The 15,147-nt window shown below is 39.9% G+C and overlaps 1 protein-coding gene across 1 annotated transcript; it reads right to left on the reverse strand.

Moving 5' to 3' along the window:
• Positions 1-10,106: 10,106 nt before the first annotated feature.
• klf11b (Kruppel-like factor 11b) lies at positions 10,107-13,319 on the reverse strand. Its single transcript, XM_026934442.3, has 4 exons — positions 13,130-13,319; positions 12,128-12,385; positions 10,865-11,714; positions 10,107-10,758 (listed from the first exon to the last, which is right to left on the reverse strand). Exons 1-4 carry the CDS (start codon positions 13,169-13,171, stop codon positions 10,481-10,483), a joined length of 1,428 nt encoding a protein of 475 aa, XP_026790243.1. The 5' UTR covers positions 13,172-13,319; the 3' UTR covers positions 10,107-10,480.
• Between the last annotated feature and the right edge of the window lie 1,828 nt (positions 13,320-15,147).

Raw genomic sequence — 15,147 nt, forward strand, 5'->3', positions numbered from 1 at the left:
CAGGGGAATGTCTTTCGGACATGACAAGCATTTCTTATACAGTTGAGGTCAAAAGTTTACATCCCCCTTTCAGAATCTGCAAAATGTTAATTATTTTGCCAAAATAAGAGGGATCATACAAAATATGTTATTGTTTATTTAGTGCTGACCTGAATAAGATATTTCACATAAAAAATGTTTACATATAGTCCACAAGAGAAAATAATAGCTGAATTTATAAAAATGACCCCATTCAAAAGTTTACATACCCTTGATTCTTAATACTGTGTTGTTACCTGAATGATCCACAGCTGTGTTTTTTTGTTTAGTGATAGTTGTTCATGAGTCCCTTGTTTGTCCTGAACAGTTAAACTGCCTGCCGTTCTTCAGAAAAATCCAACAATGACTGTGTGATTTTGAGATCCATCTTTTCACACTGAGGACAACTGAGGGACTCATATGCAACTATTACAGAGGGTTCAAATGCACACTGATGCTCCAGAAGGAAAAAACATGCATTAAGAGCTTGGGGGGGTGAAAACTTTTTGAATTTGAAGATCAGGGTAAATTTAACTTATTTTGTTTTCTGGGAAACATGTAACTATCTTCTGTAGCCTCTGAAGGGCAGTACTAAATGAAAAAATACAATATTTAGGCAAAATAAGAAAAATGTACACATCTCCATTCTGTTCAAAAGTTTTCACCCCCCGGCTCTTAATGCATGTATATGTAAACATCTTTTATGTGAAATATCTTATTCAGGTCAGCAGTAAATAAACAATAACATGCATTTTGTATGATCCCTCTTATTTTGGTAAAATAATTAACATTTTGCAGATTCTGAAAAGGGGATGTAAACTTTTGACCTCAACTATATCATTGACTTCGGAAGAGAAAATGGAGAGAAGCTGGTGAGGGAAGAACTGTTTATAACTATTTAAACAATATCACGCAGGCAAGAGTGCTGTTATACTGAATACACAAACATTTGGCTATACTGAGTATCGGCATGGCTGTGGTTGGCTACGGCACTGGGCCTGTGGCCTCGTACTTATGCAGTATAACCCCACGATTAATATGCGAGTGTGATATTGTATTTATACCACAGTTTTATAAACAAGACATTAATATTGAGTAAGTGACATTTCGGACACATATGGCCAAATGTTTGGTTTATTTTTGCTCTGCTAGCAGAAATAGATCCCGAAGAAGCCACACTCACTTTATAGCACGTCGGCTAGCTCGCTAGCTGGCTCATGTTGATTTGTACATTCCCGTTAAAGGAGCTTCCTGTGAAATTGGTGTCCCTTCATCTTTTTCATCTTCATCTGACGAGCTTTCATAGTTTAACTCAAAATTTATATTCATGAAAACTGTACCATTTGCCATGTCCGCTGATGATGTCACTAACTCTATTGTAGCAACTGTTTCGAACTAGGAAGTAGAATTTTATGTGCTGAACGCAGACGACTGGAGTGATACACGCCGTGAAACATCCCAGTGAGGTTATACTAAATATACGCACTCTTGGAACACTGCTTGACCAATCACATTAGTGGACCGGCGCTAACTGTTGTATAACATAAATGATAACAGGAACATGAGACCAGGGTCCCTGGTTTGATCCTGAGCTCAAGTTATTGTCTGTGCTGAGTTTCACATGGTTCCTCTGTGTTTGCATGGGTTTCCTCATGGTACTGTGGTTTCCTCCCATTGTTCTGTAATGGCTTGGGACTGCGATTGCTGTAGTGGCTTTGGGGCTGCGGTTGCCACGAGCACCTTCGTACTCAGGACTCCATCAGTGGACAGTGGATAGATTTTAACCAACCGGACTTCTTGCAAAAACTGTGATGAATTTACTGGTTGCACAATTGCACTATTTGTCCATATAGTACACAATAATAGAAGGGATTTATTTATAATCGCACTATCCGTTGCACCCAGATGAGGATGGGTTCACTTTTGAGCCTGGTTCCTCTCAAGGTTTCTTCCTCATATCATCTCAGGGAGTTTTTCCTTGCCACCGTTGCCTCTGGCTTGCTCATTAGGGATAAATTCACCGGGATAAATTCACATATTTACAATATATCCTTTTTTTGTGAATCCATTTATTTCTGTAAAGCTGCTTTGTGACAATGTCCATTGTTATAACCGCTATACAAATAAAGTTGAATTGAATTGAGTCTAGAAACGTGCAGATAGGCAGACTGGCTATGCTGAAATTGCTCATATGTGTGAATGAGTATGGGAATGTGTGTGCATGATGCCCTGTGATGGACTGCTGTTCTATCCGGGGTGAATTCTCACACCTTGTGCCCAGGGTTTCATTAGGACTCTGACCTGGATAAAGTGGTTGCTGGAGATGAATGAATGAATAACCAGAACTAACTTGTTCCACAACATTAAGTGTAACTATAAACAGATAAAAAGCATGATGTGTCAGTGGTTCATTAAAAATATTGTGGTATAAGAGGTATAATATCAACAACGGGAAAGTGTAATGTTGATTATTTTCCAATAACAGCGCATCCTGATATGTTTTATTTCTTTTATACTAGAGCAGTATTAGAATGCTAGTCTACAAATGTTTATAATGTTTACATTCATTTTATAGATTGTACTCATCCAAGAGGTCTAAACTCACCTCACAGAAAGTGCTTCTAACACGAAGCACAAGGTTTTGAGTCTTTGGTACAGTGGAAGTGGTTTGGTTCTGTGAGTAGTTAGAAATAATAAATAAATAAATAAATAAATTTTTGAAAAGGGCTCATGGCTTCAATAAATAAATATGATGGTACGCATTTGCTTATGTGCTTAATATTTGAATAGCAGGATTTTTTTTCCCCCTAACGGCATGATTTTTAAGTCCCTGACTGCAGAAAGTTTGTTCCATGCAAACAGATGCTAGGGAGTTATCTGTTGGAGCCACGACACATTTTCACAGAACATAACAGGATTTTGAGCTTACTGCAGTGTTTTCCTTCTTTCTCCATTGCACTTTAGAGTTGCGTGTGTGCATGTGTGTGTGCGTGTGTGTGTGTGGGGTCTGGTGTTGTGTAACTATAATGTTGTGCACAGCTGCTCTCACACACACACACACACACACACACACACATACACACAGATCCTATTCACAAGCACGCATCCAGATGGCTGAGAGGGGAAGGCTAGAGAAGAAAAGCCACTTCTGAGTGTAAATCGTGCACATTTTCTTGGACGTGTGATATCTGAGTATCTGAACAACTTCGGTTTACGTTTGAATTCAGCTTTGTGACAGTTCTGTTGAATCCTGGACGTGTTTTTGTATTCGTTCTGGGTTTGCATGGAACAGTTAAAGTGTAACTCTCTGTGCGGGTGGCCAAGCTAAAAAATGACAGCAGTGCTCTGCTCTGTAGTCTAACGTCTAACGCGGCCATGGGGATCTCTGGGAGCAGAGGGAAAAAAGTGGCACCTGCGTCTATGACCGAGGGAGACCCAAGCGCTCAAATACTCGAGTGTCAAACCTCCAGCGTTAGTGTTTCTCAGAAAAACATTCAGAAAGATCGTCTCAGCAACAGGCGAGTCGCGCAGTTTTCAGCAGATGACAGAAACCTGGGGGAGGAAGTGGACCGAATTCTCAAGGCGTGTGAAAACACAGAGGACACGAAGAGAGGTTTTTGGGAAAGTCCATTGTACGTGTGTGAAAATTACGCCTTCTGTTACAACCAAAGAGATCAACGTCACACAGACGCTGAGAGCACACACACTGCTGATATTCTACTCTCTGATCTACTCACGCCTGGTGGATTTGAAGACAGAAAGGATATCTGTACCTTCAGTAAACTAAACAAGCCCCAGAAGCAGGTGATTAAGTCGTAAACATCTGGTTTTTATGACTTAAGTACTCACTTTTCAGTGAAATTAACTCCCAGCATGGGATTTGTGAGACAATCAGTGTCACATTATATTAAATTTTCAAAATGTTAATGGAAAAAAGAATCCTAATTTCCTTAAGTTCCCCAAAAGGTATTGTATATGTGCAAATTTCAAGGATAAGAATTTTTACATACACACTCAGAGTACTACTAAAGGGTACTGAACTGTACCTATCCTTGTCACTGGAGTGATACACTTATCTTTTGTACCTTTAATATGTGTCTTTCACCTGGAAGTGTAGATATAGTGTTCCTTAAGGTACATATTTGGATTGTAAGTACTGTTTAGAGTAATAATTTAAAGCACAATTCTAGGTAAGATATATATATATATATATATATATATATATATATATATATATATATATATATATATATATATATATATATATCCACTGTAAGTTAATATTACTATCAACAGAATTTGAAATACTTGTCTTCTGCAAATGCACATGTGCTACATCTGCAGTGGATGGAGATTAGGTTTGAACAATGCTGGAGTAATATTCCTTTAACCCTTTTAATCCCGTTCCATTCTGCCGGTGGAATGGAAATTGACTTATCTGACATTTTCAATCAGTATAAACAAATGAATTATCATTGCAAGTCTGTTATAAGATTAGTCAGGACACTGTTGGGTTTCTGTGTGTAGAGTATCATGACTCTGTTTAGCTGCTGGTGAGCAGGATGATGGGAAAGGGGAGGGGTGTGAGCCCCCTGCTGGGCAAACAATTCACGCCTCTCCACAATAACACTGGTACAGATAAAACGGACAACATAACTAAAGCTTTTTGATAGTAAAATACTGTTTACAACTTTCACAGTAGAATTATAACATTTAAACCTAGTAGGCTAGGTAAAAAAAAAACATAACTATGCAAAACTGCAAATTCTTACATCCTGAGTGTCTACTTTCATATGAGCCATTAACCATTACTGTGGAGTGTGACATCAAAAATAATTCAATGCTGATATTAAAATAATAGCTAATGTTGAATGTTATAAGAAACGTTTGTATAAATTTTTATGTTTGTCTCCATAGACTGCAGTGACAGCAGATCCAGTGTGCACAAAGACAACACAGTAAGTAACTTACACTCCCATCAATTATTGATCTGTCACACACACATTGCTTCACACACGTTGCTTCTGACAATAGCCTGATCTTTAGATAATGATGCCTCAGGTCTGACATGGCCAAACCACCATGCTCGATTTGCCTGATACTCAGTACAGTCTTTTAGAAAAGACTTTAAAGGTTTTAAACATAATGGATGCTCAGGATCTGAGGGCTCTAGTTGGAGAATCCTGGTTCTGATGGACCTGAACAACTCAGGTTGTTTTTATTAACAGCTATTATAGCAGCCAAACTGGGCTCCATTCCAGCACTCCATGAATTTCGGATCTTTAATAATGACTACTTAGGTAAAATATGCCATACTTTACATCCTGTCTACTTTCACATATTCATAAAGTCCACTAAAAGTGCATCTGTTTCTTCCATTACAGTATTCCTGGCATTTGTGATGACATTTCGCTGGCTTTGCCTGTGTCGTATGATGCTTCAGAAGAAGACTTGATGAGTGCAATAGAGAGAGAATTTGGATAGCATAATTATGAGGCAGTTTATCTTGGATGCAAACTGTAAATACTTGCTTTACAAAAACCAGACCGTATCTTAATGAAAAATACAGATGCCTATTTTTATATAAATCTTGCTCTCTATAAATCCAGCCTTTGAATGTGTCGTTCTATTTGCCAAAAATACCTGTATTGTACTGTATTGTACTGTATTGTATTGTATTGTATTGTATTGCATTGTACTTATGTTCCAAAGTAATAAACCAGATTAAATCTTTTTGATTTGCATTACACACAGAAGAAAGGATTCAGTATTTTCATGGTCATGAAATAATTTCAGGGAAAAAATTTGCATGTCAGGAATGTATGTTGAAGTTTCATTTCCTGGCCGCAGTTTCTGTGGTGCTCTCCACCACTCAGTAGTGGAATGCACATTAACACAGTTTGGGATGTAGTTCCTACATGAAGGCTCTTTTTCTCCATCTCTTCTGCATACTGGCCTGTGCTAACAGAATTATAATTGTCTTCACTTCATGCTAAAAGAATGGAATCACACACTGATTAATTGATTAAAAACCTATGGATGTGGCTATGGGTAGGAATAAATCATCCAGGTGAATCTTAATAGTGGAGCTTCAGTTCGGAATTACGCTCACTGTTTCTTTCTTCCTTCTTTCTTTCCTTCGTTCCTTATTTCAGTCCTCAAACATATACTGCAGGTTTAAGAACTGAAATCATTCTTACATTTGTTCTGATAATAGACCTGTTTACACAGCATGAGAACTAGTGCTGAAGCTATTTGGTATCACGAGATTACAATGTTTTGAATCGATTTCAGTGGAAGTCAGGTAAATCAGACCATCAGGTAAAAAAATTAGTTTTTAATCATTAGTAATTGCTAAAAATAATTAAACACTGTTTACACAATAGCATTTGACATATAGGAAGTTGCTGGCCAAGTCAGTGTGGTATGATATCACATGATATGGTTGATATATTACTAAAAATGATTGTCTATGTTTTATTATAATAATTAGATTTTATGGTGCCTATAATAAAAATGCTGAAACGTCCAAAAAAAAAAAAACATTTTTAAATTGAGAGGAATTTTAGCCATTTTATTTCAGCTTTTTTTGGGTCCCCTTAATGATTGCTTTTAAACAGCTATTTTGACTGATCAGTTTATTATTGTAAAACTTAATATTTATATCCACGTCAAATTAACATTACATAAACACATAAAAGCACCAGTTTACTCACCCACATACTCACACACACATGCACTCAGGTCAGGACTGTAGATTAAGAATGCAACATTCACTGTAGCTTTCTTTCTTCATTAATTGATTTGATCTTCTCATTAGGACATTTCCAGTTAAAACTGAAGAATATGTATTTTGCTGTTTTGTTCAGAAGGATTTTGCTGCTCAATTAGCTGGTTGAAGAGAATTTATGTATGTAGGTATGTATTTTTATTTAATATTTTTCACACATTATATTATATTATATTATAGTATATTATATTACATTATATCCATCCATTCATCTATCCATTCTCTGTACTATTTATCTCACGCAGGGTCGCAGGGTAGCCTGGAGCCTGTACCATGGGACTCGGGGCACAAGACAGGGGACACCCTGGATGGGGTGCCAACCCATCGCAGGGCACAATCACACACCCATTCACACACTACAGACAATTTAGAGATGCCAGTCAGCCTTCAACGCATGTCTTTGGACTGGGGGAGGAAACCAGAGTACCCAGAGGAAACCCCTGAAGCACAGGAAGAACATACAAACTCCACAAACTGGGATTCGAACCCCCAACCCCCCTGAGGTGGGATGCAAACGTATTAAGCCACTGTGCACCCTCTATTCTATTCTATCCTATTCTATTCTATTCTTAGATTTTTGACTATACAGGACACAATTTTTCTACAATACTTACATCCTGTGAGTAGTAATTTGTAATGCTGTAACTGGCTATAAGACAGTAAGATCAGTACAGAGCACTGAAGGGTTTTGTCCACAGTGTGTCGCTGTTCCTGGACTGCTGACCGTTACACTCGTAAACACGGTGAGTAAGACGGGAGGGCGGGATGTCGCTTCTGAAATCTGATTGGTCGCGCCTCTCAGCGCTACAGTCACCCACGCCATTCAATTGGTCCATAAATAACGTCGTTACTGGGTGTGTAGGGGATTTGCTTGTTTTCATTTACCAAACATAAGCAAGAAAAGTCTTTTCAGCCTCAAAATCTGACCTCTGAGGAAGTGTAATGTCTAACATAATGCCTATAGAAATCACACTGACTATTTTTGGTTGTTGTTTTTTTTTTTCTTAATGTAAGACACTACATGCCAATAGGGTTTATTTATTTAATTAATTGTTTAATTAATTAATAATTATTTTATTAACTATTTTTTTAGTTAAAACAACAGATATCACAATACATCTTACCACCAAATGATTACTCTTACAAGTAAACATTTCAAGTAAACAAGTAAACATTTTCTTTAACATGTATTATTTATGCAAATGAGGCTTTGTCTAATTAAATATGCATACATTTGCATACTAATCAAACCAAAAACTAGTCTTTAGATGTTGTTAGAATTAAAATGTTTATTTTACTGTGAAGACTCTCTCAAGAGAAAGACTTTTACAGAAATGTTAGCTCGAAAATCATTCCTTTATCATGCAAGAAATACCATGCATCGTTATGAAAATAATTTTATGCCATTTTTAAATATAAAATCTGAAGATATACACTGATCAGCCATAACATTAAAACCATCTGCCTAATATTGTGTAGTTGCCCCTTGTGCCTCAAAAACAGCTTTGCTCCAGAGGATGCTCAATGGGATTGAAATCTGGGGAATTTGGAGGAAAAGACAACACCTTGAACTCTTTGCCATGTTCCTCAAACCATTCCTGAACAATTTTTGCACTGTGGTAGGGCGTATTATCTTGCTGAAAGAGGCCACTGGCATTAGGGAATACCGTAGCCATGAAGGGGTGTACTTGGTTTGCAACAATGTTTAGGTAGGTGGTACGTGTCAAAGTAACATCCACATGAATGCCAGGACCCAAGGTTTCCCAGCAGAACATTGCTCAGATCATCACACTGCCTCTGCTGGCTTGCTTTTTTCCCATAGTGCATCCTGGTGCTGTCTCTTCCCCAGGTAAGTGATGCACAAGCACCTGGCCGTCCACATGATGTAAAAGACAGTGTGATTCATCAGACCAGACCACCTTCTTCCATTGCTCCATGGTCCAGTTCTGATGCTCACGTGCCCACTGTAGGCGCTTTCGGCGGTGGACAGGGGTCAGCATGGACACTTTAACCAGTCTGGTTAAAGTCTTTAACCAGCCTCATACACAGCAAGCTGCAATGCACTGTGTGTTCTGACACCTTTATATCATAGCCAGCATGAACTTTTTCAGCAATTTGTGCTACAGTAGCTCTTCTGTGTGATCAGACCAGATGTGCCAGCCTTTACACATCAATGAACCTTGGGCGCCATGAACCTGTCACTGGGTCACCAGCTGTACTTCCTTGCACCAGTTTTGGTAGGTACTAACCACTGCAAGACCCGCCGTTTTGGAGATGCACTGACCCAGTCGTCTAGCCATCACAAATTGGCCCTTGTCCAAGTCGTTCATATCTTTACAATCGCCCATTTTTCCTGCTTCCAACACATCAAGTTCAAGAACTGATTGTTCACTTGCTGCCTAATATATCCCAGGTGCCTTGACAGGTCCCTTTGTAACATTGAATAATTAATGTTATTCACTTCACCTGTCGGTGGTTTTAATGTTTTGGCTGATCGGTATATACTCAACAATACTCATCATTTACCTCTGTAATATCTTTCTAATTAGGGATAGGAATGAATATGTAGAATTGCATGAATGCAGCTCATCTACAGATTTTTGGTTCTGAATATAGAAAAAAATTATTTTGAGAAAATACAATATGGTTTACTGTGTTCGCACTTTAAGTGTGGTTTATAAGTTTTAATTGACATATATAAACATGAGACATAAATTGACGTATAGACATATAACATTTTTTGTTGGTATTTTTATTACTACTGTTTGAGAGAAAAAATCTGAAAAATGACATGACCAAAACTGTCATTTCTACCTGCAGTGTCTTGTTTTAACCATCCAATAAGTAATGTGGTGTGTGAAATCATGTTTTTTTAACCACTGTATAACAAAAATATAAATTGTAGACTCTAGGCTATTTTGTAGGATTGTAAATCCAAATACAATTTCAGTGTGATGTGACGTATTTTGTCTCTCCTGCCAGCTGTGAGCAAAGTGTTTAATGTGTATTTGTACTGAATGTATTGAATGTGATACAACAGGTCTTCAGTCCCAGACTTCACAAAGCACACAGGAAACGCTCCAGATCAGTGTCAGCAAAACTGAACAGGAAAAAACATGGCTGTAGAAAAGGGTGGGTGTCTCAGATTAACTACTCAACACCACATCATCGCTGTGAACGTCTTTTTTAAGCCGATACTTCCTGTTTGAATGAGAACTGTATTTTTCACTTTGTTTAGGTGTCAGTTTCATTTGACTGCCAGCGCAAGACCCAGAAATAAATAACCACGAAAACAGAATACTGATTTATCACTGTTTACTGAAAATGGGTATTAAATAAAAGAAAATGATTTCATTAGAGCAGTTCAGATAATTATCCATAAGTAGATCCTTGAGGCAGTAAGGAATAGGCCATTTATTTCCAACAGAATGCAATTGTAATTATACATACACATATAATTAAGACAAACATAGTACGAAGACTTTGGCAAAAAATAGAGTGCATGAATGATTATAACAAGTGAGTAAACAAAACATTGCGTTCATTGCAAAGTGTACAAAATGAGCAGAATGGAAAACAAGAGAGAGTCCAGTGCATGTCCACGAGAATTAGCAGCCTTATCGTTCCAATAAAGAGTCTCTGTATGACTGAAGTAGTTTGCTCCAGTCAGATTCAGTTTGAGGCCGGTAACAGCATGCTGATTGGCAGAGCCTTGGCTGTTGTTATCTTGTTGAGATTTCGAACCTCTGTTTGCCAGGAGGGGATCTTCTTGGTGGTCATGTGACGGCGAGCATGCTTAGTAAGGTGGTCACTGCGCATGAAGCGTCTGTCGCAAACAGGACAGACGAACTTTTTCTCGCCGGTGTGTGTTCGCCGGTGACGGGAGAGCTCATCAGAGCGTGCAAATTTTTTGTCACAGCCCTCCCAGTTACAGCTGAATGGCTTCTCGCCTGCAGGAACAGACAAAAACACGGTTAGAGAAATGCTACACACTTTCCAACTCCCATATAAACAAAAGGATACTTAAGTATTCCTGCAAACCTGATTCTTCATTACCTGTGTGAGTTCTAAGGTGTGCCTTGAGGTGAGAGCTCTTGAAATAGGTCTTCCTGCAGCCAGGGAAGCTGCAGACATAGTTGCGCCTACGGGAGAACTCTGACTGCGTGGTGCCACTCTGCCCTGAGGGTAGGTAGATAGGTGCTGGTGCCAGAGGCAGCAGTTTGGTGTTGCCGACGGTCACAACCGCCTGCTGTGGGCACTGGGGTGTCTGACCCACTGATGCCCGAGGCATCACCAGCATCACAGTACCTTGTGGAACTGAAGAACCAACAAAAATTGGCTGTGGCAGGATAGACTTTGGAGCTGGACTCTGAATAAACGCTGCTGAAATAAGTCCTGGTTGTGCCACTGGGAACATCTGGCATATGATGGGTGGACTGGCTGTGGAAAGTGGCGAATTGGAAGAAGATTTGGAAGGGATCTTGTCACTGGTGGATTGGTTGCTGCTGTTCGGACATGTTTCTGATGCAGTGCTGGATGTGTGGGACTGGCAGGGTGAAGAGGCTGGTAAGGGAACCTCTGGCTGTGCTGGCTGTTTTGGCGGCTGAATGTGTGTCGGGGCTGATTGTTGACGTTGGACAGCGTGTGGAATGTTCTGGTAGACTGAACTGTCAGCTGTGTGTCGGATGACGCTGGTAGCCATGGCTCTGCAGGGCTGGGAGGAAGAATTCTCAGTTGTGGGAAGCCACCTGGGAGGTGACGTCTCAGCACAGGAGGTCACAGCAGGTTGCTGGAGTCTGGGACTGAGGACGCTGGTGCAAGGATTTTTCAGAGGGCAGGGTGAGGTGGGCACTGGGATGTGGGCCGTGGTCTCAGCAAAACTGGGGCTGTGAGGTGGCGTCATACACTGAAGAAAGGGGAAGATGCAAAATATTAACTAGACGTAGCCACAAGGTCTTCAGTATGAACAGACGTGAAACACCGGCACACTGCTATTTAACAAAACAATCTATGTTTTTAGTGGCCATGTTTTATCTTGCATGGGTTAAGTAATTAATTGCACATCGACACTCAGGCTGAAGTTCATCCGGCAGAGGAGGCTTATCTATACAATGCCACATGTCTGGGCTGTCATAAAGTCATCTTACTGAGTACAAGCAAACTACTCAATCCTCTGAAGATCCCTACCCCACACATCGCAAGGCCACGTGTTATTCTTTCACCTCCAGTGGGGAAGTTTCAAGTTTAAACAAAGCTCATAAATGCTTAGAATGTATTATGCTTTATTTAAGATTGCCTTTGTCTGTTCAGCTTCCTTACCAACGATGAGAGCGAAACAAAGTCTCCAGGGGTCTCTGGGGATTCGGGATGCAGGAGGGAGTCGCAGGAGTCAGAGGCCGGGGTCAGAGGACGAGGTTTCAGGCTGCCGGGTCTTTGGGAGGACTGAAACCAGGAGCTCATGCAGACGAGCGCTTCGGCCGCCTCCAGATCGTTGGACTCTGGCACGCTGCATAACGACTGCTCACTGTCGTGCCTCCTCCTTTCCATATACGGTCTGTGAATGTCCATCTGAGCTCCCTGAGAAGAACAAGAATACCTAATATAAGCTTAAATGGGACTTTCCGGATGCTCATGTGAGAAAACACAGCTAAAAAAAAAAGCCCTTTGTGCTTCAGGAAGCCAACTATTCCCGATGCGTAAAACAGTTATGATTCACACCATGCCCCTCCCGATCTCTCTCTCACTCACACACACACTCACACACACAAAACACAAAACACTACAGACAAATAACTGAAGTTGTTTACAGTCATGCTGGATGGACAACGCTACAATTATCAGAGATTTCAGCTCATTCTAAGACTTCAGCTTAGTCTTGACATTAAATTGTTTTCTACTACAGTTGTGTAAAACCACTTTTAGGATCCATCTACCACCTTCCTCTTTGTCTCTCTGGTGGAAACCTTAAAGGTTCTATGAAGAACCATATAACAGTGGGTTCCTCTAAGTAGAACCTATTTAGAAAGCTAGAACCATCTAAAGAACCACTGAGGAACCTACTTTTTGGAAGTGTGTAGCCTCAAATTCATACACTTTAAAATGTAAAAATAAAAGTCACTAAATAAAATGTAGCCAGTTGTAAAAAAAATAAATAAATAAATACAGTAAAGTAACATTAGGATTTAGTTTAGAAGTGTGTTATGATGTTTATAATAAATATAATAGAAATGCAGGCTCTTTGTGTGAATCAACAATAACCATCCGGACAGGTACAAACAGAACATGAGTAATAGGTAAATACGTGTGTATGTTTGTTCTTACCTGAGATAATGCGTCCATATTCGGAAATAGTCGCGTTGACATGTCTTCAAAATGTATATATATATATTTATTTTTAAAAAAAAAAAACACTTCACAGAACAAAGGAGTCCGTGCTACTAACGCCCGTGTAGTGACGACTGAGACCGGAATTCAATTCGCTTTTACCACTCAGCTCTCGCCTCAGCTGAGTAAAACAAGTCATGAGGGGGAAAAAAATAGAAAAACAAAATTCACAACAGACTGGCGGGTGGCAACATGCTACCAATGAAAAACGAGCATGTGTGGCCGCTCGACCAATAGCGTGCGAAAGGACGCGTGATCAGCGCATGTCAGCGACGCGATTGGCGGAAGTGGGGTGCGCGGCTGTGGGTGGGCGTGTTGTGGGAGTCAGCGGTGTCAGAGCAAACCCAGTGAACCGCGTGCCGGGAAACTGGGCGAAAGGTCATAGCAGCCTTGACTAAAGCGTTATAGTGAGTAATAACGCTAGGTTTGGTTGGTTGGGTCAGCTGTAGCAGGAAAAGCACGGCACGTACGTGGTGTCTGTTTTGATTTTTCTCTTCAGAACACCTCTGGGAGCAAACTGAAGCTCTATAAGGAGTGAAGAAATGAGCAGAAATGCTTAGGTTTGCTGACAGGTTCACTGCTGGGACAGCACTGAGACTAATACTCCTCTATGCTTCTTATTAAGAGCTATGCAGGGGTCCTGAGGTATTAAATATTAGTAGAAAGATAGAACACAGTAGCATGACGAGATCATGCTCCATGCTTGTTCATGACATAGAGATGATATCACTCATTCATCGTCACTATCCACTTTATAGTGGTCAGGGACCAGATGGATCTGGAGCCTATTCAAGGAACACTGGGCACAAGGCAGGAGAAGTCACCCCGAATGGGACGCCAGTCCACGCACACACACATTCGGATTTAGGGGCAAGTTAAGAATACCATGTGGACTCAGAGAGAACATGTGAAACTCCACACAGACAGTAAACCAAGCTCAGAATTGACACCATGGAGCCAGGGGCTGTGAGGCACCAATGCTACCAGTGTGCCACTCTAGAGATGATATAATGCATTAGCAATCTGTACAGCACAGGAATGAGGATCACGGTTCCATAAGCAAATTATTAAACATGCCGTAAAACAACCCTCAGTTGCAGGTTACTCATGAACAAACCACATCTTAACATGCTCATGTAAGCAAGTTTGGAGACATTTATTGGCAAGTTGGGCTCCCTTTGGCCCATACCTAGATCTCGACCCATTGACTTTTCTCCCACACAAACATTTACATGACCACAATGAATCAAGAAATCCAGTGTTGAGCTGGCATGACTCTTTTATCTATGCATTTAGGGCTTCTTTAATTGGTTTGCAATCTCAGTTTAGGACAGTAAATATGACAAAGCTTAGAGAAATTACACCGACTGCCTGGCAGCAATACATTTTAAGGCCCTAAGTTGAGGAGCATATTCTTCATTTAGTAATGAAGTACCTAATGAGGTAAACAAAAAAAAAAAGAAGAAGAAGAAGCTACATTTGTTATAATTTAAAATGATCACATGATTACAGTAATTATTGCATTGCAATTAATGTGCTCTCTGCAAGTTTTATTAATTGTGTTGATTCTGTTGTTTAAAGCGTTGCCACTCAGAATGGATGATATTGACACATAACACTCCAGCGTCAGTATAAAGTCGTAGTAATGAAGTAAGGCATAAAAAAATGACAGGAGGTGCCATCATAGAAAAAGAGTTAACGATGGGGTGGTGCACTGCGGTCGTTACCATCCTGGAGTTGTTCACTTTCTGAAGGATTTTTATTCCACTTGTACTTCTTGAATTACACCATAGCAGTTTGACAACAAATGAAATGAATTTATTATTTGTTAAAGAACGACACATTCTTCTTTTTATCTCATACTCACATTTAAACTTGTGAAACTTCCATGAAGCAAGTTAGTTCCCATCACCGCTGTTATAACAGCTATAAATAGTTCCCTTTCCATCTTCTCT

The sequence above is a fragment of the Pangasianodon hypophthalmus genome, chromosome 10 (assembly GCF_027358585.1).
Source record: "Pangasianodon hypophthalmus isolate fPanHyp1 chromosome 10, fPanHyp1.pri, whole genome shotgun sequence".
NCBI classification, from domain to species: Eukaryota; Metazoa; Chordata; class Actinopteri; order Siluriformes; family Pangasiidae; genus Pangasianodon; species Pangasianodon hypophthalmus.